The following is a 27,369-nucleotide window of genomic DNA, read 5'->3' as shown; positions in this document are numbered from 1 at the left end:
ATGATTTTCACCTTGTGAGCTGACCACCAAGATTTGCTGAGAACTGACACATAAAAATATTGTACTTACCACAAAGGATATTGGGAGGAGTTAATGACAATGTGGGGAGACTACAAAATTTAGGACTGATTTTTAGGAGATAATTTAGGACTGGTGTAAACTGGTGGTTGGTGTGGAAACAGTGGGCTATGTTTCTGTGCTATATCTCTCTGTAACTCTACAACTCAATGATATCTGGCCCTGAACATGCAGGGTGAACTATTCAATAAAGAAAAATTGCATGGCATTGAAATAGCAGGGGTGACGAGTTGTTATTCTTTTTAAAGTGTGGCACAAGTTTTGAAATAGAAGGGATGAAGATTTGTTTTCCTTTTTGATAGCATGATACAAGTTTTGCAAAGTCACACAAATGATTCAGCACAAAAAGAAAACATTTGCACAATCCACCAGCCTATTTATATCTACCTGCAGTACATTACAATGGTCTAAACAATTCACCACACCCTGCATTCACAGAGTAATCGAGTCGTGCAGCATAGAAACAGGCCCTTCGGCCCATCCTATCTATGTTCACCATCATTGTCATTTTCATGCATCGGTTCTTATCTAAACTGATACCACTTGCCTGCATTAATTCCATGCACCATGTGTAGGAAGGAATTGCAGATGTTGGTTTAAACTGAAGGTAGACACAAAAAGCTGGAGTAACTCAACGGGACAGGCAGCATCTCTGGTGAGAAGGAATGGGTGAAGAAGGGTCTCGACCCGAAACGTCACCCATTCCTTCTCTCCAGAGATGCTCCCTGTCCCGTTGAGTTACTCCTGCATTTTGTCTCTATCTTAATTCCATGCACCTCTGTGTCCTACTCATTCAAGTATCTGTCCAGATGCCTCCGAAATATTGTTACTGTTCCAGCTTCCTCCTATTCTATTGTGCAAAATATTTACTCCTCAGACCACATTTAAACCTCCTCCATCTTATCCTCAATGTATGCCCTCTAATTTTAGACACCCCTACCATAGGAAGCAGACACTGGCTAACTACCCTACCTGTACCTCCACCATGTCACTTATCAACCTCTTTCACTCCAAGGAAGACATCTGGGTATATATTGACTTTCATGCATATCAATTCCTTCAATATCACACCCTTTGTAATGTTGATATGCTCCAGGATTTCACAGTATCCTGTCCTGAACTCACTCGCTTCCACATTCTTGTCCACGGTAGATATGGACAAGGAGTATTAATTTAAGATCTCACCCACCTCCCTTGGTTCCACACAGAGATCACCACACTGATCCTTAACTGGGCCTGCTTTCTCTCCAGCTATCCTTTTGGCCTCAATAAACTTATAGAACGTTTCAGGATTCTCCCTTATCTTGCCAGCCAAGGCTCATTTTGCCCTTCTAATTTCCTAAAATATATTCCTACATCCCTTATGCTCTTCAAGGGACTCGTTTGATTCCAGCTATTTATACCTGAGATAAGCCTCTTCTAAGACCTCATCAATATCCCTCATCAATCAAGGTTCCTGAATCTTGCCAACCTTTCCCTTCACTCTTAACAGAAAAATGTTGCCCTGAGCTCTTCGTATCTCATTTTTGAAATCCTCTCACCTGCCAGATGTCCCATTGCAGGTAGACACCCTCTTCCAATCAAACCCTGTCTGATGCCATTGAAATTAGTCTTTCTCCAGCTTTGGTCTTCAACTCGTCCTATCTTTTTCCATAACTACCTTGAAGCTGAAAGAATTGTGATCACTGGTCCGAAAGTGCTCGCCCACTCACACATCAACCACTGACCAGCGTACTATTGGCTTCACCTGCTTCTCCCACTCGCACGTTTCTGGGTTCAACCCCCACTCTTGGCTGAGCAGCACCGGGGGAGTGCCGCACAGTCGCAAGTCGTATCTTTCAGATGAGTTGACAAAAGATGGTCGATCCAGACATCCAAGGAAGGCGATGGCAGGAGACCGGCAGCAGTCAGGGGCTTACCTGGTACGGGCAACACTCATGGCAACTAGAGCGTGGAATGGACTTTGAAAATGGCGGCAAAACGTGGAGCCTCTTGCATTCGGGATCAGTGGACTATTTCTGTACGTTTGCTAATTGGGAATGTGCATGGAAATACTCTACTGGACTGATTGTGGGTACCGGAATTTCGTCCAAAAGACTTGTTTTTTTTGGATGACAATAAAGGTTATTCTGATTCTGATTCTGATTCTGATTGTAAGAAAATAATTTCACTGCGTGTTTGTGACAATAAAAGCATCTTGAACCATCGAAACATTGAATAAGATTTCATCTTCTATCTCAAATGAAGAATGGGAGAGCCCATGACACAGTTTCAAAGGAGAGCGGTGGAGTTATCCCTGGTGACTTCGCCAATATTGTTCTTTGTGCAACATTACCAGAGCACATTACCAAATGCCTGGCTGTGAGGGTTTGCTGTGGGCAATTTTGGCTTTTGCATTTCCTAAATTAGAGCAGGGAGTAAACGCTGAAAGTCTTTGTGAAGTTATAAATAAATTGAAGGGGCCAAGAAATATCAGAATTTTCCTTGATATTTATCTTAGTAAACGTTTCACTGTTTAATCTGTTTATTTACGTACCAAATACAATGTGCAGTTAATGCTTCTCTTTTAGAGTTTAGAACTTAGAGATACAACACGGAAACAGGCCATTCGGCCCACCGAGTCTGTGCCGACCAGCGATCACCCCATACACTAGCACTATCCTACACACACACACACACACTAGGAACAATTTACAATTCTTACCAAAGTCAATTAACCTACAAACCTGTAGGTTAATTTTCTTTGGAATGTGAGAGGAAACCGGAGCTCCTGGAGAAAAACCACACGGTCACAGGGAGAAATTACAAACTCTGCACAGACAGCACCCATAGCTAGCAATGAAGCCGGTTCACGGTCTCGTCTGCCGCCTGTCGCTTCTGCGGTGAGGAGGAGACCATGTACCATTTGTATATAGAGTGTGTGAGGTTCCAGTATCTGAAGGGGCTGCTCCTCAAGTTCTGGCTCCATTTTAGCCCTACGCTTTTCATTTTTGGGCACCCGGTACAGAGGGGGGAGGGTCGGGAGGGAGGAGGGGGTCTCCCTGTCGGTCTGCTCCTGGGCCTGGCCAAGATGGCCATCCGCGGGTCCAGGCAGCGGGCAGTCGACGGCCTCACAGAGGTCGGCTGCCTACCCCTGTTCCGGGCTTACGTCCGTGCCCGCGCGTCCCTGGAGAGGGAACACGCGGTGTCCACGGGGAGTCTGGAGGCCTTCCGTGAACGCTGGTCGCCACGGAGGGTCGAATGTATTGTTGACAGAGATGGCGGGATTTTAATGTGATAATTGTTCATTTTGTAAACTGCCGATACAGGCGGCTTTTGTTTGATCACATTCTGCTTAGTATGTTTGTATGTTTTTCTTTGGAATAAAACTTTTATATTTTTTTTAAAAATTAAAAATAGCTAGCATTGAACCTGGGTCTCTGGCGCTGTAAGGCAGCAACTCTACCACTGCGCCACCCCTGAGCTTCTCTTAGTTTTAAAAAACAATTTTCTTCTGCACCTATGCGGTCATAATTTATTAAATGGACTTATTTTGTTGAAACTGGACACACGAAGTTTACACTGGATCTCAAGATGAAGCCACATTGGTCGTGAGGCTATTTTCTTTGCAAGATGTTTTATTAATGGAGCAGGTATCTTCACTCAAAAACCACAAAGTACGGCTTTATTAATGTGACTGAATAGCAAGAACTGAAGCTCACACATTTTAACGTTGAATAATACTGCTTGGTAATTTAATTTGCTGTTGTCAGTACTTGATGGATTTTGAGATCAATTTGCTTCTCAGGAGGCAGTAGGCCTGGAAGATCAGAGCCCATCCATGGCCAGGTGCTTCCAGTGCATTACAATGGAGAGCATTGGATGTGATGGTCAGCCTGAAGTGGCTTCTGTCAACGCCTCCTGGAGAGAAGTTTAACAACTTTATTAGATAAAGTAACACTATTATTTTTATGATGATGTTTTGGTGTGGCCAGAGTTGTTCCGACCGCTGTCACTCTCTCTGCAGTCCCTGTCCGCCCGAACAGTCAGAAAGCCATCCACACTCGCACCAGACTCCGGGATGTCCTCAGAGAGCCATGTCTCCGCAAACACAGATATCACTGCGCTCACGGCACTCCCTCCGAGTCCTCACCAGTGCAGGCAGCACGGCCATCTTGTTTTTTCATCGACCTCACATTCTCCACTGTGATGGAAGGCAAATAACTTATACCTTCTTTCCTCCTTTTCTCCCGCGGTCGGGGCGGTCGAAGCTCCTGCGGTTAGAGCTCCCGCAGTCGATCCATAACAAAGGGACCGCCAGCTCCACAATGTTAAAGCCGCAGTGCAGACGGAGATACGATGAAAAAGTCGCATCTCCGTCGAGGCAAGAGATATAAAAGGTTCCCCCCCCCCCACATAATACAAAACTGAAGATACACTAAAAACATACAAGTAAACACAGACCAAAACAACAAAAGGCGAGTCAGGCTGTTGGCACGGCTGCCATGTACAGCTAACTATGCTAACAATGTGGCTTAACAATGTATACGGTGCTGGTGCATATTATATCTATAATTCGCTTTCAAACTATCACTTTGTAATTAGTGTGCAATTTGCCAAACATTTTGAGGAAGCAAATTATTCCTTACTGATACAAAATCACATTGAATCAATTGAACATGTGAGAATCCAGAACTCTGGGGTCTTATATTTCTTCTCTCATTTTTGTAGCCGTGTGAGTTGTCTCTGCAAAGCTGCCTTCAAGCAATGAATAAAGCGAGAGATATCTGCAGCTCAAATTGCTCCCTGTCTGTGGGCCGGACTCCCTTGCATTCTAAGCATCAGCTGCATGGGTTACATTCTTCGTAAGGTCATTATTGCATTTAAGCCTCGAGAGAACAACAATCTGACATAAATGGTGATGTTCTTCCCTGCAAACCACATGTGAATAGATGCAACCAAGAGATGCAAGGTAGGTCTCTGCCTCCCTTTCTCTCTCTGATTACCCGAGAAACCCTTTCCTCAAGTCTTTCTCAATGGTCCTCTCAGCAAAGAGACTTCTGGTCCTGCAGTTTTCTAGACTGTTCTACACTTCTCATCAGCCTTTGCATTTTTTCGGACTTCAGGATTTTATGCACCAAATACTTTGTGCTTAACCTGAAGCTGCAAGTCAGGTCAACGGCAGATTGCAGTTGTCGCACAAAACTTGTAAAATCCTTCAGCATTTGGTATTTAGGGATCTCGGCAAACATGTCTGGAATATTTTTTTTGCCACATTGTCCACGGAAATAAATAATACTGTAATCTCCAACGTTCCTGTTTCCTAAAATGTCATTGTAAATGCAAGCCATTGATGTGTTGAAAAGGTCATGTAGGTCGTCATGGTCGAGTTTCGATACTGGCTCCAACATGTTCCACTCTCTGTACATTTCCTGGCTTTTCCCTGACCAAATGATTACTATCTTTCCTCCTTCAGTCTCCACGAGCTCCCTCTTGCTGTACAGCCAGGACACTATGCCGATCTCTGCCACACTGCCACTGTCCCACAGGTCGAGGATGACGTTGCATTCCAACTCGGTCTTCAGAATATCGGCAAAAGTGCAGACCAAGCTCTTGTGCTCCTCAGAGTCTGGAGAGTACATCAACAAGACTGTTCTGCTCCAGAGTGGATCTGCAAAACATTGAACAGCAGGAGGAGATTTAGGATCATTGTTTAAAAATGAATTGCCTGACAGAGTCGGTGCAAATCGATTCAACGTTAACTTGCACGACAGAATTGGACTTCTACTGAGAAATGTGAAGGAACATAGGGAAGAGCGAGGGCACTTATCTGATGCATCATGGAGCAAGCACAGACACTGAATGGCTTCCTTCCGTTCTATATCTTACCTGACACATCTTTGGTTGTAAACTGCCAGAGCACATATACAACCAACAGGACCATGACTAACACAGCCAGCATGCCCAAGAGGCCCAGACCCATCCACTGCCGCGTGTCTGGAAAACAGAGGAAGAGTGTTTACCAACGAGAGGGAAGGCAGCATCTAATGGTCCCCATGCCGACAGAAATGCGCACCCCTATAGAAATGAAATCACCCATTGTTTGAATTTACAGAAATAGGAGGGGGTGGAGACCTGAAGAAAGGGCTGTCCCCAGGGGCTACAACGTGGGCCGCAACAGCAGCCGTGTTACCGGAACGTGCGCTGGGTGGAGAAGGGTTCGTTTGCGAGCTGGTAGTGGGGTCGGAAGCTGGGGCTCCAAACAGCCGAGGAGACGGTGGGATCCGGGAATGGATCAGCGGGTCAATCCAGTCACATTCAGCTTACATTTTATATTTGTTTTATCATAAGATCATATAAGTGGTAGGAGCAGAATTAGGCCATTCGGCCCATCAAGTCTACTCCGCCATTCAATTGTGGCTGATCTATCGCTCCCTCCTAACCCCATTCTCCTGCCTTCTCCGCATAACCCCTGACACCCGTACTGATCAAGAATCTATCTGTCTCTGCCTTAAATATATCCACTGACTTGGCCTCTGCAGCCTTCTGTGGCAAAGAATTCCACAGATTCACCACAAATAAAATAAACTTTCATTAAAGTTTCTGGCACTCCACTGTGCTTTAGTGGCACGGGACGGGTGGTAACAGCGGGCCAGGGGTGTATTGTCATATAATTATCACGAGACCTCTGTTGGTCCAGAAAAAACAGATAATCCAAAAAAGTTCTGGAACCGACAGTGGGGGAAACTTGGTGTTCAACCTGTAATACAATAACATTTTTAAAAAGCAGATTGTAGAGCTTTCTGCAAGACTTACAGTGTGGGCATAGCAGCTTCTTCCCAGAGAAAGTCACATCCGAACGCCATACCTGAGTAAGAGATTTTAAGACAATGTTAACTGAATTCTACAGCCAACACTGTGTGGTTAGTGATTTCACTCCTATTTTTTTTTTTCAGTGTCATAGAAACATAGAAAATAGGTGCAGGAGTAGGCCATTCAGCCCTTTGAGCCAGCACCGCCATTCAATATGATCATGGCTGATCAAGTCAGTACCCCGTTCCTGCTTTCCCCCCATATCCATTCTATGGTAGAGTGGGGAGTGGGTCTGGTAGCTTTTTTGGTGATGGGTATCATGGGTCCAACATGTTCCACTCTCTGTACATTTCCTGGCTTTTCCCTGACCAAATGATTACTATCTTTCCTCCTTCAGTCCCCACGAGCTCCCTCTTGCTGAACAGCCAGGACACTATGCCGATTTCTGACACACTAACACTATACCAGTATGGTATAGCATTCCTCTTCTTACAGGGTCCACCACTCCTAATATTGCATCCGCATTTCAAAGGGCACAGAAGTATAATTAATATATAATCTAGTGTAGATAACATGTTGCAATGGCCAATTGCAATTATGGCAGAGCTCCCATTGGAGACCAAATGCTCTTTGTCCTTGGCTTGTGTTGCCATGATAAGCTACACTAAATGGATCACAGCGAAGTGGATCTGATCCTTCATGAACTTAAAACTGTAGTTCATTTTCTTACATTTTGGACCTTATCAGCACTCATTGGAAACAAATACTTTCTGCCATGGTGCAGAATTGGTAAGCAAAGATGTGGATGCAATCCAGTTCACCACACAGATCAGACTTCCCACCATTAACTCCATCTACACTTCACGCAGCCTTGTAAAAGCAGCCAGCGTAATCAAAGATTTGCCCCACCCAGGTCAATCCCTCTTCTCCCCACTCCCATCTGGCAGAAAGTACAGAAACTTGAAAGTGCGCACCATCAGACTCAGGAACAGTTTCCTCTCCTGGATTCATAATATTTCCCCGGTGCGGGACGAATAAAGGAATATATTATTATTATTATTATTATTATTAGGTTAGGTCTATGCTTTTTCAAAATGGTTGGGTTCAGCTTAGTTCAGTTTAGTTTATTGTTGCATGTACCGAGGTACATTGAAACACTTTTGCTGCGTGCCAACCAGTCATCGGAAAAACAATACATGATTACAATCGAGCCACCACAGTGTACAGATACACGATAAGAGAATAACGTTTAGTGCAAGGTAAAGCCAGTAAAGTCCGATCAAGGATAGTCCGCGGGTCACCATTGAGGTAGATGGTAGTTCAGGTCTGCTCTCTAGTTGTGTTAGGATGATTCAGTTGCCTGATAACAACTGGGAAGAAACTTCCCCTGAATCTGGAGGTGTGCATTTTCACACTTCTATACCTTTTGCCCGATGGGAGAGGGGAGAAGAGGGAGTGGCCAGCGTGCGACGTCCTTGATTATGCTGCTGGCCTTGCCGAGGCAGCGTGAGGTATGGAGTCAATGGAAGGGAGGTTGGTTTGCGTGATGTTCAGGTTGAGTTGGATATGCTTAACTCACTGGTTCATCCAAATGACAGTGATTTGCTCAGTAGTACCTCTGTTCCCAATCAATAGCAATCACTGACCATGTCCTTTATTCTCCTCTGTAAATATCCCTGGGACAAGTCATGCTGGGCATGGAAAGGTGATCAGTATTGTGGTTGAGTTGGGTCTCATTGACCACTGATGGGTTAGTTTCAGATTATGTCTTCCTTTTTATATTGGGCAGAACTCTGGTCCACAGTGACCCAAAAGTGGAACAGGAACATCTTTAGAGACTAACAAAAATGGCTTGCAACATGGCTCATGGAAGAAGAGGTGGGTGAGGAGGAGGGTGTGATAAGGTGCGATTGCCCGTACAGGTGTGTATATGCTGTGATTATATCTCTGTGTGTTGAGAGAGTGTGTAGACACAAGGGACTTAAAATGCTAGATTCTTCAGCAAAAATCAAAGTGCTGGGGGTACTCAGTAGGCTAGGCAGCATCTGTGGAGGAAGATGGACAGATGGCATCTTGGGTTGGATTCGTCTTCAGACTGTAAGGCGAGAGAAGTGGCTTAAGTGAATCCTCCCAATAAAGTCTGCAGTATATTCTAGGTTAAATTCCCTTACATTCAGCTAGATGGCACTATTGTGCCAAGTTATGAATTTAAGCAGCACATGTTATTCCGGCCCATTGCTTTAAAGCTTTGACTTATTTCTTCTTTTGTAGGTGATCCTCAGCGTCAAGGTTGACTTGTTTATGCTCCAGTCATGAGGAGTGGAAGATGCCTGTGTGTGATTTATTTTGGCGAGGGATGGCTATTGCACTCCAGTTACCACAAAGACTTGACAGAGCCCAATGACATGTGGACAAGAGAAGACCAGGCTATGCAGCAGAATCTTAGTGCACAATGACACAAAGTCCCTCTCCCCAACTTACTTCCAATTTAAAGTTGTGTAAGAAAATAACTGCAGATGCTGGTACAAATCGAAGGTATTTATTTCACAAAATGCTGGAGTAACTCAGCAGGTCAGGCAGCATCTCATTCCTTCTCTCCTGAGATGCTGCCTGACCTGCTGAATTACTCCAGCATTTTGTGAAATAAATACCTCCAATTTTAAGTTGATAACCTTACCTTTCCATCGCTTCACCTCCGCCTCCCACCACACTAGTTGGCAACATATTTCTCTCATCACCCCAGTCACCCTGTCCATTTCCTTTCTTCCTTGCCTTCGTCGGCCACCACTCCCATCTCTGAGTCCCCCATTTCTCTTTAATCTCCCCTCTTTCCCCTTCCACCCATATCCATCCCTCTGGTTTTATTTTTCATTACACCTCTTCTTTCCTTTACACCTCCAGCGTTTGTCACCGTCTCCACCCATCTGACAATCACCCCACCCCCAACACACACACACTTCTGTAACCACCAGAACTAGCTAGGCTTTGCCACACATCTGCCCCTCATTCCCAGCTTTCTCCCCTTACAGCCTGAAGAAGAATCCCAACCCAAAATATCATCTGTCCATTCTCTCCACAGATGCTGCCTAACATAGATACATAGAAACATAGAAACATAGGTGCGGGAGTAGGCCATTCGGCCCTTCGAGCCTGCACCGCCATTCAATATGATCATGGCTGATCATCCAACTCAGTATCCCGTACCTGCCTTCTCTCCATACCCCCTGATCCCTTTAGCCACAAGGGCCACATCTAACTCCCTCTTAAATATAACCAATGAACTGGCCTCACTCAACTACCTTCTGTGGCAGAGAATTCCACAGATTCACCACTCTCTGTGTGAAATAAAACATTCTCATCTCGGTCCTAAAAGACTTCCCCCTTATCCTTAAACTGTGACCCCTTGTTCTGGACTTCCCCAACATCGGGAACAATCTTCCTGCATCTAGCCTGTCCAACCCCTTAAGAATTTTGTAAGTTTCTATAAGATCCCCCCTCAATCTTCTAAATTCCAGCGAGTACAAGCCGAGTCTATCCAGTCTTTCTTCATATGAAAGTCCTGCCATTCCAGGAATCAATCTGGTGAACCTTCTCTGTACTCCCTCTATGGCAAGAATGCCTTTCCTCAGATTAGGAGACCAAAACTGTACGCAATACTCCAGGTGTGGTCTCACCAATGCCCTGTACACCGAGTGCCCCCAGCATTTTGGTTTTTGCTCAAGAATCCGGCATTTCATGTCTCTTGTGCCTACATACTCTCTCTCTCTCTCTACACACACACACAGATATAATCACAACATTAAACACCCGTATGGACAAACACACCTTATCCTCCGCGCTCCCTCCTCCTTGCACACCTCTTCCATGATTTCCCTCCCTTAAACCCGACATTTCTTTCTGCCTCTGTGACCCTTACCCTGAATGCTTCCCTCAATTTCTCTCCCCCACACTCCGCTTCACACCCAGGGGAGGGACAGAATGGGGGAGAACGGGAGAACGAGAGAATGAAAAACACACCACCACTCTCCCAACACACGCACCAAATTGTTTAGCACAATTATCAATTCACTTACCTTGACACACAATTTGAGGCTTTTGACAGGCAAGATCATAAGGAGTTTCTGGGAGCTTAGTTCCGTCTGTCAAGATAAGAAATCCATGAGCACAGGGCAACATAGCGCTGGATATAATTGATGCTAACTCTATTATCTTGCACTGATGGTTATACCCTTGACACTGTACACTGTGGACAACTTGATTGTAATCATGTACAATCTTTTCGCTGACTGGATAGCAGGCAACAAAAATGCTTTGCCCTGTACCTCGGTAGACGTGACAATAATAAGCTAAACTATAGTTAAATGCCTTCTTTTTACCAGTTGTAAGTAATTCTAGGAAGCTCACCCCCTTTTCACAATAAATCTGATCTTACAATTTCCAGTGCTTTTCATCTAAGTCTGGTCTGTGAACTAGAATTAACAGACTAGAGGAATGGAAATTATTCAGCCTTTGTTGAAAGGCACAGTGAAGGGGAAATCGGTCAAGAATCTTTTTCTTGTCCAGGTTCTGTACATAATCCATAGCCAGGGTAAAGAAAACATTTAAAGTATTCTGTTAATCGGCAACTAGCTGGAAATAGACTAAAGGTTATAAATAGATACAGCTTTCAGGAGATGTTATTAAGGGAGGTGGAGGAAGGTTGGGACATTGAAGATCTCTGTGGCCTTTTGAGTCATGCTATGAAGTAATGACAAGGGTAAATAGTTTATTGATGCACATTCACACCATAATTGACTGCGAGTCAAAGCACATTCCCTTGCCTTTGAACAAGACCACAGTCTGATCTCAATCAGAATATTGTTTCCAGTTTTGGTATTGAATTGCCACAGAAGGCTGTGGAGGCCAAGTCAGTGGATATATTTAAGGCAGAAATAGATAGATTTTTGATTACTCCAGGTGTCAGAGGTTATGGGAAGAAGGCGGGAGAATGAGGTTAGGACGGAGAGATAGATCAGCCATGATTGAATGGCGGAGTAGACTTGATGGGCCGAATGGCCTAATTCTACTCCTATCGCTTATGACCTTATGAGTGAAAGATACAGCATGGAAACAGACCCATTCAGCTCACCGAGTCCACGCTGACCACTGATCACCTATTTGTATTAGTTCTATGTTATTCCTAGCTTTGCATCCAGTTCCTCTACAGTGGGGGCAATTTTACAGAGGCCAATTAACCTCCACATCTCTGGGGTGTGGGAGAAAACTGGAGCATCCCGAGGAAATGGGTCACAGGGAAAAAGGAAAAGGGAAAAGGCGCAAACTTCATGCAGACACCACTCAGATGGAACCTTGGTCTCTGGCATTGTGTGACAGTAACTGTACCTGCTGTGCTACTGTGTCGCACTATCGCTGGAACAGGTACAGAGGACAACTATACTCATGCAAAGATTTTAGTTATCAAGATAGAATTTAAAAATCTGGGACTCTACGCTTTAGGGCAGGGCAGGTAACTCAAATTTCACTGTACCTTAATTGGTGCATGTGACAATAAATTGACCTCGAACCCTTGAGGGTGATTAGATCAGGTTTTCTAAGATGACGGTGAGAACTGATTGTGTTTGACTCGGAGGTCTGTTCCAATCAGTAGTGTTTGGACAGACTGAAGTTGGATGTCAGAACTCAGGCCTCATTAACATTTGGAGCCTGATTCACTGAAATCTTGGATCTTTTTCCGGCAAGAAGCAGATCGCATTAATCATTATCACCAATTTCCTGGACCAAATTCTGTTGATGATAGAGGAATCTCCCAGAGATTTCCTCTTTGAATAAGTGCCTTATCATTTTCTTCACCTCTCTCAGGAAACTAGCAGGGTTCAGATGAGGTTGAACGAGTGTATCTTGAAAACACAGCTGCACATGGCACACTGGAGGCCACCCAAGCACTACCACAGGTCATCTTTCCTTGTCTTTTCATATATTTATGTCAAGGTAAGCAATGACAGAACAATATTTTTCACTTTGGGGCCTTTAGTTTAGTTTTTTTATTGTTATGTGTACCAAGATACAGGTGTCAAGGGTTATGGGGAGAAGGCAGAAGAATGGGGTTGAGAGGGAAAGATAGATCAGCCATGATTGAATGGCAGAATAGACTTGATGGGCCGAACGGCCTAATTCTGCTCTGAGAACTTATGAAAAGCTTCTGTTTTGTATGCTATTCAGTCAAAGAAAAGACTTTACATGAATAGAAAGCAAACCGCCCACAGTGCACAGATAAGGATGCTACATTTAGTGCAAATATATAACATTGAAGTCCGATCAGTTCCGATTAAAGAATGTTCAAAGGTCCCCAATGAGGTAGATGGGAGGTCAGGACACTAGCTGATGAGAGAACCATTCAGTTGTCTGATAACAGCCGGGAAGAAACTGTTCCTGAATCTGGAATTACAAATTTCTGGATCTCCTGCCTGATGGGAGAAGGGAGAAGAGGGAGTGACTGGGATGAGACTGTTCCTTGATTGTGCTGGTGGCCTTGCCGTGACAGCGTGAATGTAGATGGAATCGATGGAAGGGAGGATGGTTTGTGTGATGGTCTGAGTTACGTCCACAATACGGCGGCACGGTGGCGCAGCGGTAGAGACTACAGCAAGAGAGACTCGGGTTCGGTCCTGACCACGGCTGCTGTCTGTACAGAGATTGTACGTCTGCCCGCGATCTGCGTGGGTTTTCCCCAGGAGCTTCGGTTTCCTCCTACACTCCCAAGATGTACAGGTTTAATTGGCTTAGTAAAATTGTAAAATTCTCCCTCATGTGCGTAGGATAGTGTTAGTGTGCGGGGGTCACTGGTCAGCATGGACTTGGTGGGCCAAAGGGCCTGTTTCCATGCTGTATCTCTAAATTAAACTGCAATTTCTTGCAAAACTGCTGTGCAAATAACTTACAGTTATGTTAGTAAAAAATACAATACAATACAAAAAACGAAGCAATTATTGAAATTAATTAGCTCTTGGGACTGAGACGCTGGTCGCTGATCGGCATAGACTCGATGGGCCGAAGGGCCTGTTTCTGCATTGCTTCTCTAAACTAAAAAGGCTCTAGAAATGATGCTGCATGACTAACCTGGTGCTTGGAATAGATCTGGCTTGCGTTTTTGCACTCATCCCCCACCGGCTTACACAGGACAGCACTGAAGGATGCTGGGAAATGTGAAGCAAACGCGAGCACGAGCTTGTTCGATTCTGTCTCCATGGTTACGTTCCAATCAGTGTCTGAAAAAGAAGGAATATCAGTTTAGAAGCTGACAATAATTAGTAGCAGTGAGCTGTACTGCAGTTTATTTCAAGTTAAGACATACTTTATTCACCAAAGAATTCTAACTTGGGCCATTCCATTATCGGCAGTTTTTATGGGAATTGATCATTTGCCCATTCACTGCCCTAACAAGCCCCAACATCAGGCACCATTGCACAGATGAAGATCGTGGCAATGTGTTCTTATCCAAGGAAGCTGAACAGCAGAATCAAGGATCCAGAATGATTTTGTCTCCATAATCTACCTCTCACTACCAAACCCAGGACAGGGTTGGAATTTATCACCTACTCTTATATGGGTGTCAGTGGCACAGAGGTAGAGTTGCTGCCTCACAGCACCAGAGACCCAGGTTCGATCCTGACAACGGGTGCTGTCTGTGCGGAGTTTACAAAGGTAAATGATCCTGAACTTGACTCTCCTTTAGAACCACACCCTGACACACCCCCTAAACCACTCAGCAGATCAGAAGGAATGCGTAAACCAGTCGTCAAATTAAATTTATAAAATTATTCTGGTTTGACTAATTTACAAGTTATTTTCTTTTCTAAGGGGAGAGCAGTGTAGTGTATATAATAGTGTATATAATGGTAACTGTAACTTTAAGAACTGAGTACCAGCATGTTGTGATTTGTGTCATGTGATATTTTCATTATCTTATTAGCCTTGTGGATATGTGTGAGACTATGGGCAGTATACTGTTGTAAAATGAAGAAGACTCACACTGCCAACAGCATGTACGGAAATCCTGCTTGTTTCTATTTACCTGCTAAAGCCGTAAAATCACACTCCCAAAACATCCCGTTGGCTATTGTGGGTGATATGCTGGTGCAGTAATAGCCTTACAGTGCCAGACACCCGGGTTCGATCCTGACTACAGGTGCTGTCTGTATGGAGTTTGTGAGTTCTCGCTGCGACCACGTGGGTTTTCTCCAGGTGCTCCGGTTCCTGCCACATTCCAAAGATGAGCAGGTTTTTGTAGGTTAATTGGGTAAATTGTCCCTAGTGTGTGGGATAGAACTAGTGCGTGGGTTATCGCTGATCGCTCAGACTCAGGGGCAAAGGGCCTGGTTCCACGTTGTATCTCTAAACTAAATTATCTAAAAAAAAACTATGCTTAAAATTAAAGGAGCAGATGATACCTGGAAGAGGCCAGAGGTACAGATCAGAACAGGTGCCATGGAAGTAAAACACTGGCTGGTTAATTTTGATTCACCTCCAATGTAAAAGCTTGGAGTCTGGTAAGCAGGACACCAGATTCCAAGTACAAACTATTGCATAGAACAGGACAGCCCAGCAGAGTAAAGAGATGTACTGCAATAAGTTCAAGCCTTGAATTTCAACCTGTATAGTGTATGGAGGGTAGGTCACTTGCTTCTCAAACCAGGCCAAGGTCAATCACTCTCAAAGTCTGAAGAAGGGTTCCGACCCAAAACGTCACATATCCGTGTTCTCCAGAGATGCTGCCTGACCCGCTGAGTTACTCCGGCACCGTGTGTCACTCTCGGAGCTCTGCAGGCAGATGTAAACATCTCTTGGGAATTCCATATTGAAAAGGAATCAAAGAGAGGCAGAAAATGCTGGGGTAACTCAGCGGGACAGGCAGCATCTCTGGTGAGAAGGAATGGGTGACGTTTCGGGTCGAGACCCTTCTTCAGCCGACTTGGAAAAGGAATCACTTGGATGCTAAAACTGTTTCCCCTCAAAAATAGTGCCTAAAGTTTTCATTTGCTAAAACGCATTTATGACCATTAGCTGCAATGCTCTGACACATATATATTTCAAGGTATTTATTCACAAAATGTTGGAGTAACTCAGCAGGTCAGGCAGCATCTCGGGAGAGAAGGAATGGGCGATGTTTCGGGTCGAGACCCTTCTTCAGACTGATGTCAGGGGGGGCGGGACAAAGGAAGGATATAGGTGGAGACAGGAAGATAGAGGAAGATCTGGGAAGGGGGAGGGGAAGAGAGGGACAGAGGAGCTATCTAAAGTTGAAGAAGTCGATGTTCATACCACTGGGCTGCAAGCTGCCCAGGCGAAATATGAGGTGCTGTTCCTCCAATTTCCAGTTTGCCTCACTATGGCACTGGAGGAGGCCCATGAAGGGTCTCGACCCGAAACATCGCCCATTCCTTCTCTCCCGAGATGCTGCCTGACCTGCTGAGTTACTCAAGCATTTTGTGAATAAATACCTTCGATTTGCACCAGCATCTGCAGTTATTTTCTTATACATATATATTTCAAAGCCTTTTAGAGTTTATTTTACAGTAATTTTGTCCCTATGTGTATGCTCTTGAAGGCCCTGCCAGGAATTGGAGAGTAACAGCAAGAGACTTGGAGATGCGTGGGATTGTGAGGGATGGTGAATGATAGTAGGCTTGTCAGGACAATGAGCAGGGCCACATGATACCCACACATGACACCCTTACACAATATCCACGTCAGTGTATCGGAGTCAAAGCACTTAGTTACATATTATATAACAAGGGCCGACAGGCAGACCTTCCTGATAAACAGGTCTATTTTCATTCTGCCCGAATGCCGAATGACTAAACCTCCCCCTCACACTTGTAAAACAGAGAACTGCACATGAATACGCCAGAGGACACAAAGTGCTGGTGTAACTCAGTGGGGGAGTGCCACAGTTTAGGTTCCTTCCGTGGCTGGACTTTTGGGGGGCAGAGTGTGGTGGAGACACCCCTCAAACGAGGGAAGGGATGGCACCCCAGTGGCAAGGATGCCGGGTATAAGGATATTTCTGTGAACACTACTAAATACAACGCTAATGAATGCACGTATAGTTGCTGAACATGTCGGAAGAATTTTTGCATATTTTTGTTTTGTATATATTTTTTTCGTCATTCTGAATAAAGTTTAATTTGATTAATTAATACAAAACTCAGAGGGTCAGGCAGCATCTCCGGAGAACAAAGACAGGCGACGTTTCGGGTTGAGACCCTTCTTCGCTCTTTTGTCTCGACCCCAAAATATCCCCTGCCCAAGTTCACCAGAGATGCTGCCTGACCTGCCGAGTTACTCCAGCACTTGTGTCCTCCCTCCCCCCCCCCCCCCCCCCCACCTCACATATGGCCATTTCAAAACGTTTGATCAGAAATCTAAAAACAAAAGACTCACGCACCAGGCTTGTTTCGGCATTCAACGTGGCTGCTGTTTTTGTGCTTAAACTGCAAACGAACAAAGAGATAATGTTATGCATGTCCTGGCCGCAAATTGAAGGTAATCGAGTCCAAAAGAAATACTTGAGACAATTACTACGCTTAAAAATAATTTTCATGGATGATCTGAAATGGCACGCTCTTTATCAAGCGTGTTATTGGAGAGAAACAGCACGGAAACAGGCCCTTCAGCTCACCGGGTCCACGCCGACCCTGATCACCCACTAGCACTATCCCATACACTAGGGACAATTTTACAACTTATCAAAGCCAATTAACCTATAAACCCGTACATCTTTGGAGTATGCAAGGAAGCCGGAGCACCCGGAGAAAACCAACGCGGTCAAGGGGTGAACGTACAAACTCCGTACAGACAGCATCCGTAGTCAGGATCGAACCTGGGACTCTGGAGTTGTGAGGCAGCGATCCTACCACTGCACCACCATGTCGATTTAAACCTAGTTCCTAATCTACAAACCATTGCTGGTTCAGTACGATTGCACCAGAAAGGATCCCTGTGTTTAAAGACTCCTTGATCGTTTCTAGATAATCTCATCGGACAATGTCTCAAGAATGTCCTCGTCGAAGCATTGTTGTTAAGTCTTCCCTCATTGAAAAGGCAAAAAAAAAACCTTCCCTCCCACCTATACGTATCATGTCAGAACCCTGAAACAAAGGTTTCAAATTCTTTTAACAGCAAGATTACCTTGAAACACATCTGAGAATGTTTGTCAACACTTTCAAACACATAACCCTGTGAAGTAGAGGAAAATAAATGATCAATTATTATTTAAAGTGAATGTCTGAAGCATTCATATTATTCCAACTGGATCACCAAATCTAAACAGATCATGTCCAAATAACATTTGAGGAATGACTGAACTTTATTTTAGCAACACAGCATGGAAACAGGCCCTTTGGCCCACTGAGTCCGTGCTGACCAGCGATCACCTCGTACACTATCACTATCCTACACACGAGGGACGTCTTTACAATTTTACCACAGCCAATTAACCTACAAAACCTGTACGTCTTCGGAATGTGGGAGGAAACTGGAGCACCCGGAGAAAACCCACGTGGTCACATGGTGAACATACAAACTCCGTACAGACAGCACCCGTGGTCAGGATCGAACCTGGGTCTCTGGCGCTGTGAGGCAGTAACCCTCCTGCTGTGCCACTGTTCCACCCACTGGTCTGATACTAACTCCAGTGCTATTACAGTGCCAAATCAGTACTCCAAAGTGTTACTTTCTTAGTCTGATTACTTGAAAAACTGTTGCTACACTTTTCAGCATTTTAATAATTAGGGAGAACTTTCATTTTGCTGGGATTACGGATGCCAATATTTTTTAATTTCAATTTTAAAATTAAATTGATAAGCCTAATCCATTTCAAACCTGCACTCCTCTGTGCTTAATGGAGTTGTGACAGAAGACAGATCAGCCATGTAAATATAATGTTGAGGAGATCTCTGGAGTTAACCCACTCACTCCACAATGTTAACCACAGTGAGCTGGATTTACCAAGGCTCAGAAATTCCAACAAAAGAATGGAGACAAGGAGAATTTTGAAGAGAACGAAAAATACATTTCTTGGCAGCTTTGACAGCCACTAAACCTGGGAATGTGGCTTGGCTGGCTGGCTGAGGATTTCAGAGAGGGGACATAGTTTATTTTATTTTATTTTAGTTTAGTTTCGAGACACAATGCAGAGATAGGCCCTTCCGCCCATCAAGTCTGCGCCAACATGCTGTCCCGGTATAATAGCGCTATCCCACACACGCGCACACACACGGGAAAATTCACAATCTTTACCACAGCCAATTAACCTACAAACCTGTACATCTTTGGAGTGTGGGAGGAAACCGGGGAGAACCCATGGGGAGAACGTATGAACTCTGCGCAGACAACGCACGTAGTCAGGATCGAACCCGGGTCTCAGGTGCTGTAAGGCAGCAACTCTACCGCTGCGTCACCGTGACTCGCTGCTTACACAAGGAAGGCCCTGTTCTGCACTGGACCCCACGCACCAGGAGCCAGCCTCAGAATCCCACTGCAAGTCAATGCAGGGAACAGGGGTTTGTGGATCCTGCTCTCTGAGGCACGGAGTCGATGTGGCCTTCAGGCTATTGGTTGTGCATAACTGGGCTCTGTTAGTGTACTTTTGGTCAATGCTTTGAAACTTTAAAGTTAGGGTAGTATGCAGTGTAGCAGACAAGGTAGAAGACTCCTTTCCAAATGGCTGACCAATGGATCTCGAGGTGCATCTCGAAATCCCACCACCAAATTTAAACATATCTAGTCGTAAACTTGGAATGCAAACCCAATATCAGTGATTGAGATCAGATTGTCACAAAAACCTCTTTTCATTATGCCTTCAGAAAATCCAAACCTGCTGTCCTTACACTGCCCACGACCACCAATCCACCAATGTAGTTGACTCGTGGATGCCTCCTAAAATCTCTATTCTAAAATCAGTTTCCATTCAAAGTCAGAATCTTGCGGAATAATGCTGCCCAGAGTTGACAGAGTGCCAAATCTATCACACAAGTATCGTTCTTGAGAGGGGCAGCTGGTAGAGCAGAGCCTTATTGCACAAGAGACTCGGGTTCGATCCTGACCTCTGGTGCTGTCTGTGTTCTCCCTGTGATGCGCGTGGGTCCTGTTTCCTCCCACATCCCAAAGGCATGCGGATTTGTAGGTCGATTGGCCACTGTAAAACTGCCCCTCGTGTGTAAGGAGTGGATGTGAAAGTGAGATAACATAAAACTAGTGTGATGGTCTGTGTTGGCTCACTGGGCCAAAGGGCCTATTTCAATGCTACATCTCTTTAAGCTAAAAGATGGTCTTTCAGATACAAGCTCTTGCTGTTTAGAGGTTTTGGGTTAACACAAAGCTGTCATTTAACACAGATGGTCGGCATAGCCTCAATGGGCCAAATGGCCTGTTTCCATGTTGTAGCTCTAAACTAAACCAAACACTTCTTGCAAGCTGTACTAGTAAATCAAATATTGAGGCAAAATGCATGCTTTAGTAATTCAGGGAGTTACAATTTGATTAAATTAGGTTCACCACTATTCTGGCACTGTATTATATTTCATTGTTGTTTATAAATGTGCTGGAAATGTCAACTGTGAAACAACAACTGATACTTTTGTTTGAATTCCCATTAAACTGTTCAAAGAGATTGATGGAATTCACAGTTGCAGAATAGTTTATTCCCTGACATTCCAGCTGAACACAACTCTGCCACAAAACTAAACACTACGTCAAGCAGATGAATCTATAGTAGTTTAAACAAGGGTTATAAATGTCCCCACAAGCCCCAGTACTATTAATGTTTTTGTTGAGCTAATCCTGAGAATTAAGATGTGCTTGTACAAGCATTTTATAACAGCCAATCAATGTGAAACCTAGTACAGTGTTTACATCAGTTTTAGTATTTCCCATGAACTAACACAGACTTAGTTTTAAACAACAGAACACAGCTGAGCAGAGAGGCAATCATTCAAATCATCATTTATTCACAAAATGCTGGAGTAACTCAGCAGGTCAGGCAGCATCTCAGGAGAGAAGGAATGGGTGTCATTTCGGGTCGAGACCCTTCTTCAGTCTGAAGAAGGGATTCGACCCGAAACGTCACCCATTCCTTCTCTCCCGAGATGCTGCCTGACCTGCTGAGATACTCCAGCATTTTCTGAATAAATACCTTTGAGTTGTACCAGCATCTGCAGTTATTTTCTTACACATTCAAATCATCATTATCTTATATCTATATTATCTTACCGTATATCTATTATCAGACAACTGAAGGAAGGAACTGCCGATGCTGGTTTACACTGAAGATAGACACAAAATGCTGGAGTAACTCAGCGGGGCAGGCAGCATCTCTGGACAGAAGGAATGGGTGATGTTTCGGGTCGAGAACGTGTCTGAAGAAGGGTCTCGACCCAAAATGTCACCAGTTCGTTCTTCTATCAAATATCTTGTTGCTACTTTGGAAGTATGTTTTATGAATTCCTCTTGTGTAGGGTTTGGTTTTAGCACTGAGGCGCTAAATATGTACACATTACCCAATGACCAAACTACCTGAGAATTCGCAGGCTTCTGCCTCTATTGGCCATCCATTAAAATTAAAGTCATCCCTCAAACCCTCTGACATTCACCGTTAATGGTAAGATCCCTCCCAATTATTTGTGGCAGTGTACTGCTTTAACTTACAGTCCTTAAATACTTGGCGGCCGACTCCGCAAACTCCACGCAGGATCCATTTGATTTCCAGCAGAGAACTGCTTCAGGTGCAATCAAGCACTTTCCTAAATAACGCACAGCCATGTTGTTCTTACGTTGAGCCAGGTCCGAGAAGTTGCTCGACCTCCAGAGATCAGGGCCGACTGTTGAGAAAGATTCATGGAACAGATTCAAACATTGTTCACGTTGCTTTCAATGGAACGTGCTGTGCTGTGAACCTTAGAAGTTGCCAGCTTAGGAAGAGGCCATTCACTCCGTCATGCATTTTCTTTGAAAGAGTTGCACAATTAGTACCAATGGCATCATTGTACTCTTCACAAGCATGTCCTTGAAATTAGTGGGATTTAGATTGTTCACGCATGAAACACAGCAGTTGACATTGGATTCCTTCCCTGCCAATATACATCTGCCAGAGAGGAAACTTAGTCTGGTCAATTTGTGACAATGTAGTTGGCTCTTAAATGCCCTCCGAGAAGATTTTGCAAGCAACAAAGTAGTAATATTAGTAGGTAGACAACCTGGCATTGAGTCTGGACATGACAACGTTGCTCTCAATCCAACTAACCTTGCAAAATCCTCCTCACAAACATCTGGAGACTGGGTGTCCAATTCTAGATAGATAGACCAGACCAGACCAGTCGACACAGGTAGACGGGTAGACAGACAGATTGGGTAGATGGGTAAATGGGTAGACAGACTAGATAGAATAGAGAGTTAGATAAATGAGAGAGAGACAGACAAATCTATAGACAGACAGATAGACCTATAGACAGACAGCCGGAAGGATAGATAACTAACCAGTCCCACTCATTCTCTGGAACTACCCGAGATTAGTTTCTAGCCTTTTGTCATCAGGTTTTCCAGTGTTATAATGGTCAAGTGGTGAGGTTTAATTAATGTGTACTCACAAGCTTCAGGAGCATCAGTGAAGGGGCAGACTGTTGTCCGGTGACTATCAGATCCAGGGTAAAATGCCTAAAGGAACAAAAACCAGTCATCATTCTCTGCTGTTCCAAACGTTACAATACAGGGGACACATTCATAAATGGGTAAATGCTCCCTGGTATCACAAGAAGTGCGACCAGTCTTACTTCATGGTGATTTACCAGCTGGACAATACGCAATCTTAATCAGAAAAGGAGCAAGGAAAACAGAGAATAAATTCATTCCTTCAACAGAACAATGGGTAAAAGCACCAACGGCGTTGGCATTGACCAGAGAGGGTACATCTTATTGTGGCCCATGCCAACATGAGATTCTATCCAGGGCGTCAGGCACCATCCACTGGCTTTGATTTCTCGGGGTTAAGGAAGTGGTTAGAGGTTTAGTTTAGTTTAGAGATGCAACGCAGAAAGAAGCCCTTCGGCGTGCCGACCAGCGATCACCCCATTTACTAGCACTAGCCTACACACTAGGGACAATTTACAATCTTTACCGAAGCCAATCAACCAACAAACCTGTAAGTCTTTGGAGTGTGGGAGGAAACAGGAACACCCGGAGAAAACTCACGCGATTAAAGGGAGAATGTACAAACTCGGTACAGATAGCACCCGTAGTCAGGATTGAACCCAGGTCTCTGGCGCTGTAAGGCAGCAATTCTACCGCTGCGCCATTGTGTGTGATAGGGGACGTAGTGATGAAAATCAGCCAGATGCTTTTACCCATTGTCCTGTTGACGGAAATAATTTATTCACTGTTTTCCTTGCTCACTGTCTCGCTAAGTCTAATGTCCCGTTGGTAAATGAGCATGGGGTAAGCTTGGTCACCGGTATATAACATGCCCTCTAGAAGGGGTGCACAACCTGGTTATGCTGAAACAATCTATAACTAAATAAAGTGTCGGCATGCAGAGATTCATTCCCACAGATCCTTTCTTTCACCCACCTGTGAAATGTTCTTTATTGCGAAGGCAAGACTATTTCAGGAGGGAATTATTCTAAGTAACAATTGAACGGTTATGAAATAGAGTTTAATTTTTAAGTTTAGTTTAGAGATACAGTGTGGAAACAAGCCCTTCAGCCCACTGAGTCCGTGCCGACCAACAATGACAATAATCACTAGTAACATCCTAAACACCAGGGACAATTTACAGAAACCAATTAACCTACAAATCTCCACGTCTTTGGAGTGTGGAAGGAAACCGGAGCATCTGGAGAAAACCCACCCAGGTCACAGGGAAAACATACAAACTCATCACAGACAGCACCCATAGTCAGGATCGAACTTGGGTCTCTGGCGCTGTAAGACAGAAATTCTACCGTTGAGTGAAGAACACTTCTGGGGAAAGTCTTTGGTCAACTCACTTAACCTGGACTCTCAATCCATTGAATAAGAAAGAGAAAACCGACATTTATCTTTTAACCAGAGGTGACCACAGAATAAAATAATTTGACTGAAGAGTGTTACATTACTTTGTTTGATGATGGAGAAAGAGCAAAAATAAAGTTTTCAAAAGCAGGGAAGGGAATTACATCGTCCATCAATCAAGAATCAGAGGACATAGGTTTAATGGCAAACCAGAGGACACAGGTTTAAGGTGAGGGGGGAACAACTTAATAGGAACCTGAGGGGCAATTTTATTTTTTACACAAAAGGTGGTAGGCATTTGGAATGAGTTGCCAGAGGAGGTAGTTGAGGCAGGTTCTATCAAACGTTTTTGAAAGATTTAGACATGTACATGGATAGGATAGGTTTAGTGGGATATGGGCCCCAAATGCAGGCAGATGGAACTAGTGTACATGGGGCATGTTGGTCAGAGAGGACAAGTTGGACCAAAGGGTCTGTTTCAACGCTGTACGTTATCCTCCTCATCTCATCCTGAAGGTTTTTGTTGGAGAATGCGGCTTTGCTAATAATCTCTTTGGTTTTTATCCAAACACTCATCCTTATTAATATACTCAGACGCCATTTATTAGTCTTAACTGATAGTAATGAATCTAAACATAGGCTTTACTGATATTGGATGGTAATCATCATAGTTACCTCGATGCAGAGGCAAGGAAGCAGGTAATCATAGGAAAAGGTAGATGTGGTGTTAATCTACAGGGAACACAAGAAGACATTCAAAATGTTACAGATCATGTACAAACCCATTCACTGAGCAAAGTCATCTTAAACCGAAAATGACCAAAGAGTAAATCTGCCTTTTTGCCCCAACCTAATTACATCGGTCCATGATGTATCCTTGCCCTACAACTTCTTATCAAAACTAAGAATGGATAACGTACGAAAGTTCATATCCAGCAAAAGATTAAACCTAGGAGTGCTGCCAATATATTAAACTGTCTCTTAAATTAATGAAAATTATACTGTCAACGGGAGTCTAAGTCGAGTCTACACGAGAAGGCAAATGTTTCCCCGAGAAACCTCATGTTATAGAAAATGGTGTTACATAAACAATGGCGTCAATGGGGATAAGCAGGTTAGAGGCTAAAGAATTTCAGGTCTCAGTCACAAAGCTAAGAATACTAAAAGCCTATGTTACATTATTTAATAGAGTATCATTGCACAAGTATCATTGGAACCAATTGCTTGTCAATATCAGTGGCACCTTTGGTGAAAATGACAGACCATGTCCTTATGAGACACCAGTGATTGATTACCATGGAGAAGTTACATGAAAACAAGTTTTTAAATAGACTTTTCTTTAATAGACACTTTTTCTCAGCCTGTCAATTTCCAAAATAACCTTTAAGTGGTTATCTAGTTCCAGATGAAAATATTGTGTTATAACCAATCTATCCTGTGTAATCTAGATAGAGATCCCTAATTCATCAACCATGTTATATCCAAATTGAGCAAAGAAAATGCAGAATGACATAAAACATGTATGTACTCAACATTTCCTTTCAGAATCAGCCACCAGTTTTTATCTCTGCTATGGTCTTTCTGATTTCTATTTAATCATAAAGAATCTACACCATAAACCTACAAAGATGCCTTATCATCCTTTCGATTTTGCATGATTGTAATCCTGCGATCTATTTTCAACAATTGTTGCATTGCAGATTTCAGATTTATTTGTTTGCTTTACTTCTTTAAAACTAAATGGAACAATTTTAACTATCGATGATATTTGAATCAGATTAGGTTTGCTCAGACGACAGTGCATGCCCCACACCTGACATGATTTAGACTTTAGAGACACAGTGTGGAAGCAGGCCCTTCGGCTCACTGAGTCCACGCCGACCAGCAATCCCCATACACTCGCACTGTCCTACACACGAGGAACAATTTACAATTTCTAGCAAAGCCTACAAACCTGCACATCTTTGGAATGTGGGAGGAAACCGGAGCACCCAGAGACACCTAGTTGGTCACGGAGAGAACCCCATGCAGGTCATGGGGAGAACGTACAAACTCCCAACAGAAAAGCGCCCATAGTCAGCATCGAACCTGGGTCTCTGGCATCGTAAAGCAGCAGCTCTACCGCTGCGCCACTGTGCCGCCCAAAATAACAGGCTGCAATTTCCAGGATTGTCATTTTTATTTCTGATGTGTCTCACAAGTTTAACATTGTTTCTTCCCCCTTCCTTCAGACAGGTTGACAAGCTTTCCCAACGCACTCTCAGCCACACAGGCACTGCCCGACCTGCCGAGCATCTCAGTATCATCTGCGTTTTCACTGCCAGCCTAGTCCTTGCATTGGGTTGAGTTGACTCAGTTTCACTCAATCTGTGGTCCTGTGGTTCCTCGTATAATCTCCGCTTATGAACAGCAGAGTCTTGAACTCTTACACTAGGTTAATTCCCGGAATGGCGGAACTGTCGTATGTTGAAAGACTGGAGCGACTAGGCTTGTATACACTGGAATTTAGAAGGATGAGAGGGGATCTTATCGAAACGTATAAGATTATTAAGGGGTTGGACACGTTAGAGGCAGGAAACATGTTCCCAATGTTGGGAGAGTCCAGAACAAGGGACCACAGTTTAAGAATAAGGGGTAGGCCATTTAGAACTGAGATGAGGAAAAACTTTTTCAGTCAGAGAGTTGTGAATCTGCGGAATTCTCTGCCTCAGAAGGCAGTGGGGGCCAATCTCCGAATGCATTCAAGAGAGAGCTAGATAGAGCTCTTAAGGATAGCGGAGTCAGGGGGTATGGGGAGTAGGCAGGAACGGGGTACTGATTGAGAATGATCAGCCATGATCACATTGAATGACGGTGCTAGTTCGAAGGGCCGAATGGCCTCCTCCTGCACCTATTGTCTATTTTGGTCCCCAACGTGTTACTCGGCACGGTGGCGCAGCGGTAGAGTTGCTGCTTTACAGCGAATGCAGCGCCGGAGACTCAGGTTCAATCCTGACTACGGGTGCTGCACTGTAAGGAGTTTGTACGTTCTCCCCGTGACCTGCGTGGGTTTACTCCGAGATCTTCGGTTTCCTCCCACACTCCAAAGACGTACAGGTATGTAGGTTAATTGGCTGGGTAAATGTAAAAATTGTCCCTAGTGGGTGTAGGATAGTGTTAATGTACGGGGATCACTCGGCGGCACGGACTTGGAGGGCCGAAAAGGCCTGTTTCCGGCTGTATGTATATGATGATATGATGAACAAATAGGTCCATCTATGGGAGATGTGCTCAGCTATGTGATGGGCTTTTAAATATTAATGGCTTACAAACAAGTTGCTGAAGAAAAAATGGTTCTGTATAGTGTGTTTCACCACTTCAAGCCATTACAAACCATTTAAGGCACAATGAAGTATTTTGATGAAGGCTTCACATCTCACAGTATGGTGCCTCCTTTGTATATCTCCTGACACTGGAAGC

The 27,369-nt window shown here is 44.1% G+C and overlaps 1 protein-coding gene across 2 annotated transcripts in view; it reads right to left on the bottom strand.

Moving 5' to 3' along the window:
• Positions 1-3,782: 3,782 nt before the first annotated feature.
• The window catches only part of LOC144601745 (interleukin-17 receptor E-like), a 51,152-nt gene continuing 27,565 nt past the window's right edge, over positions 3,783-27,369 (bottom strand). Inside the window, exons 7-16 of one of the 2 annotated variants that reach the window (XM_078414094.1) lie at positions 24,586-24,642; positions 22,512-22,578; positions 21,574-21,746; positions 18,058-18,105; positions 17,315-17,360; positions 13,987-14,135; positions 10,944-11,009; positions 6,874-6,925; positions 5,947-6,054; positions 3,783-5,728 (exon numbers count right to left, since the gene is read on the bottom strand). In XM_078414094.1, the coding sequence (XP_078270220.1) occupies positions 5,103-5,728; positions 5,947-6,054; positions 6,874-6,925; positions 10,944-11,009; positions 13,987-14,135; positions 17,315-17,360; positions 18,058-18,105; positions 21,574-21,746; positions 22,512-22,578; positions 24,586-24,642 (1,392 nt within the window). In that variant the 3' untranslated portion in view covers positions 3,783-5,102. The remainder of the gene's footprint in view (positions 5,729-5,946; positions 6,055-6,873; positions 6,926-10,943; positions 11,010-13,986; positions 14,136-17,314; positions 17,361-18,057; positions 18,106-21,573; positions 21,747-22,511; positions 22,579-24,585; positions 24,643-27,369) is intronic. The other variant, XM_078414096.1, reaches the window with a different exon arrangement.

This window comes from Rhinoraja longicauda, chromosome 17 (genome assembly GCF_053455715.1).
Source record: "Rhinoraja longicauda isolate Sanriku21f chromosome 17, sRhiLon1.1, whole genome shotgun sequence".
NCBI lineage: Eukaryota > Metazoa > Chordata > Chondrichthyes > Rajiformes > Arhynchobatidae > Rhinoraja > Rhinoraja longicauda.
Note: the sequence above shows the minus strand (reverse complement) of the source record. Positions and strands in the feature narration are given on the sequence as shown.